The sequence below is a fragment of the Penaeus japonicus genome, unplaced genomic scaffold, assembly GCF_977035675.1.
Source record: "Penaeus japonicus unplaced genomic scaffold, GWHDUDI00000001_assembly GWHDUDI00000009, whole genome shotgun sequence".
Classification (NCBI taxonomy): Eukaryota; Metazoa; Arthropoda; class Malacostraca; order Decapoda; family Penaeidae; genus Penaeus; species Penaeus japonicus.
The window spans coordinates 22,153,201-22,155,700 of NW_028234411.1; the positions used below are offsets into that span (position 1 = coordinate 22,153,201).

The 2,500-nt window shown below is 38.0% G+C and overlaps 1 protein-coding gene across 2 annotated transcripts in view; it reads left to right on the forward strand.

The window, feature by feature from the left end:
- The first annotated feature begins 1,055 nt into the window (after nt 1-1,055).
- Nucleotides 1,056-2,500, forward strand: part of Nagk (N-acetylglucosamine kinase) — a 63,979-nt gene continuing 62,534 nt past the window's right edge. For both annotated transcript variants that reach the window (XM_086539838.1, XM_086539839.1), the window contains exon 1: nt 1,056-1,202. In XM_086539838.1, coding sequence (XP_086395964.1) covers nt 1,165-1,202 — 38 coding nt within the window. In that variant the 5' untranslated portion in view covers nt 1,056-1,164. The remainder of the gene's footprint in view (nt 1,203-2,500) is intronic.

Genomic DNA, 2,500 nt, shown 5'->3' on the forward strand with positions numbered 1-2,500 from the left:
CAGGGGTTAGAGACCGCCAAAACTTACATCACATGACCTCTGCCCGTCTCTCTTCTAATCACCCGAAAACTACGCAGTTATCTTGACCAAGTAACCTTATATAAGGGATATGAAATGAAATATATAGCGAAACATTTAACCTAGTCATGTGCTAATAATGTGTATACTATAATTGATATACTATAAACAAGATTTGAACGGTTGTTACATGACTTATAATGGCGAATTTCAGTGTCCTTATTCATATATTGCATGCTTGTAATCATTTGTCTAACTAGAAACATAACATTCTCGCTGCATACACTACATACTAGATACTACCCATATTACTACATTCTCCCGGAACCCGCTCTATAAAGCATTCCGACATCTACAAAGTTGAGGACCATCTTCATGAGTTAGATATATATCGTCTGATAAGTTTGCATATGCCGAATAAACGTATAAAAGCGTTTGTGCATATTTCTCAAATTCGACTACATATAAAAATATGAAAAAAAATTACTGCAGATATTGCCACATAAACTGCAATAAAAAAATAAATATAGAATATTTCAATACTCAAGTTACAGACCGCCATGCACATCTCAAAGCAAAGTAAAAGAATAATATACTTGATTTATCCAAAGTCCAAAGGCACGCACTGCCTCGCTGTTGCCCAACCTCTAATTTCATCATTAAGAATACAAATGCTTCACGTATTTCTTTGAAGAACTGATACCAAATACCGTAAGCTGTACATGAAAGTATGCTCTTTGTTTTTTTTATCCCTATTGGCTGTCAGTACATGAGATGTGAGCTTTTCCGCCAATGGGAACGCTTGCTTGCAGGGGTGCGGCATTTCAGCGTGAAGAGTTGTCGTTTAGTATTAAACGACGATTTTACTAGTTATGAAATCCTCCAAAATATAACTCCAAACTATCGAGAAATGTAACATGAGTATTATCTATACACGAAATAGTAATTCATGTTATATATGCCGCTGTATAACTAGTGTAAAAATCGACGCGATAGTTAAGCGCACCGGAAACCGAATCGAGCGGCAGCTACGAGAACTCGCACAGGCGCAACCTACACTGTTGTGTCTCCTCCTGCCTATGTTCAGTCTGACACTTACCACACCAAGAGTAGGCAGTTCCCTGATTTCGTTCTTTGCCTTTCACAATGGTCAATGCAAAGCTTATCTTTGGTGGGATCGAAGGGTGAGTATGATCACTTGGTTTTGTCTCTTTGTATATTTCGCTTCTAGTTTGGTTACACAGAGATGTTATGTATCTCTCATTCATGAGTTTTCCAAGTGCTTGCTAACTATTTTGTTGCTAATGAGGGAAATATGGGAGGAAATGTGCAATCGAGGACACTCAGATCACCTAAAGGTAACAGGTAAATCAGGTTTGCAGGGGCGGTGGGTGGCAAGCAAGGGAAACTTATGTGCAACACCAAAATACACTTTAGCAGACAATTGTATTACCAAAAATGGATGTACAGTACTACGTACTCTACATGTGCTCTCCAAGCATACGTGATCTTATAGTAATTTCCAAAAGAGGTTGCTCCTGTAAATCAAAGGTTGCAGAGAGAAATATCTGACGATTCCCCCTCCCCGTACCCCTCTCCCAGGTCAACAAACTAGCCCCGGTATAATGAACATTCTCTCACTTTCATACGTGAGAATTTCGGAAAGTTTAAAAAAAAAACTGTCGGAAACTGTTTCAGAAAACTCCATGTTGACCGGAATGTAGGCTTGTTCAGATGAATGATTTATTAACGGAATTAAGGAAAGTATATCGACTGTTGCTTTCTTTTGCTTGTTGCAAACCTCAATTAATTTAATTGTTTTTGGTGCATAATTCAGTTAAAAGAGTTATTTTATCCATTGTTTCACTGTTGATATCTTGGGATATTTATTATGTCGAGGGGAATTTGCAAAGAGATTATGAACGATTGTTGTTACTTCAACTTCTTAGTTTAGTCAAGGTTTCTCAAGTTGAAAGTGGATTACCTTGGAACATTTTTGAGACACCAGTGGTTGGATAATACACGTTTGAGCAAATATTTCTGTTGCAATTTATTCCAATTAATTGCGTGATTAGTGTTAATGTTTCATATTGTAATTTGTGTATGTTAGTCGCTTTCTTTCTCTTTCTCTTTCATCTCCTGCCTCTTCTCTCCCTCTCCTCCTTCTCCTTCTCCTTTTCCCTCTCCCTCTCTTCCTTTCATTCTACCTTTCTTTCTTTCTCTATCTTGCTTTCATCCTTTCTTTCTCGATCTCTCTTTCTTTCTTTCTCGATCTCTCTTTCTTTCTTTCTCGATCTCTCTTTCTTTCTTTCTCGATCTCTCTCTCTTTCTTTCTCCATCTCTCTTTCTTTCTTTCTCTATCTCTCTTTCTTTCTTTCTCTATCTCTCTTTCTCTCTCTCTCTCTCTCTCTCTCTCTCTCTCTCTCTCTCTCTCTCTCTCTCTCTCTCTCTCTCTCTCTCTCTCTCTCTCTCCTCCCTCTCT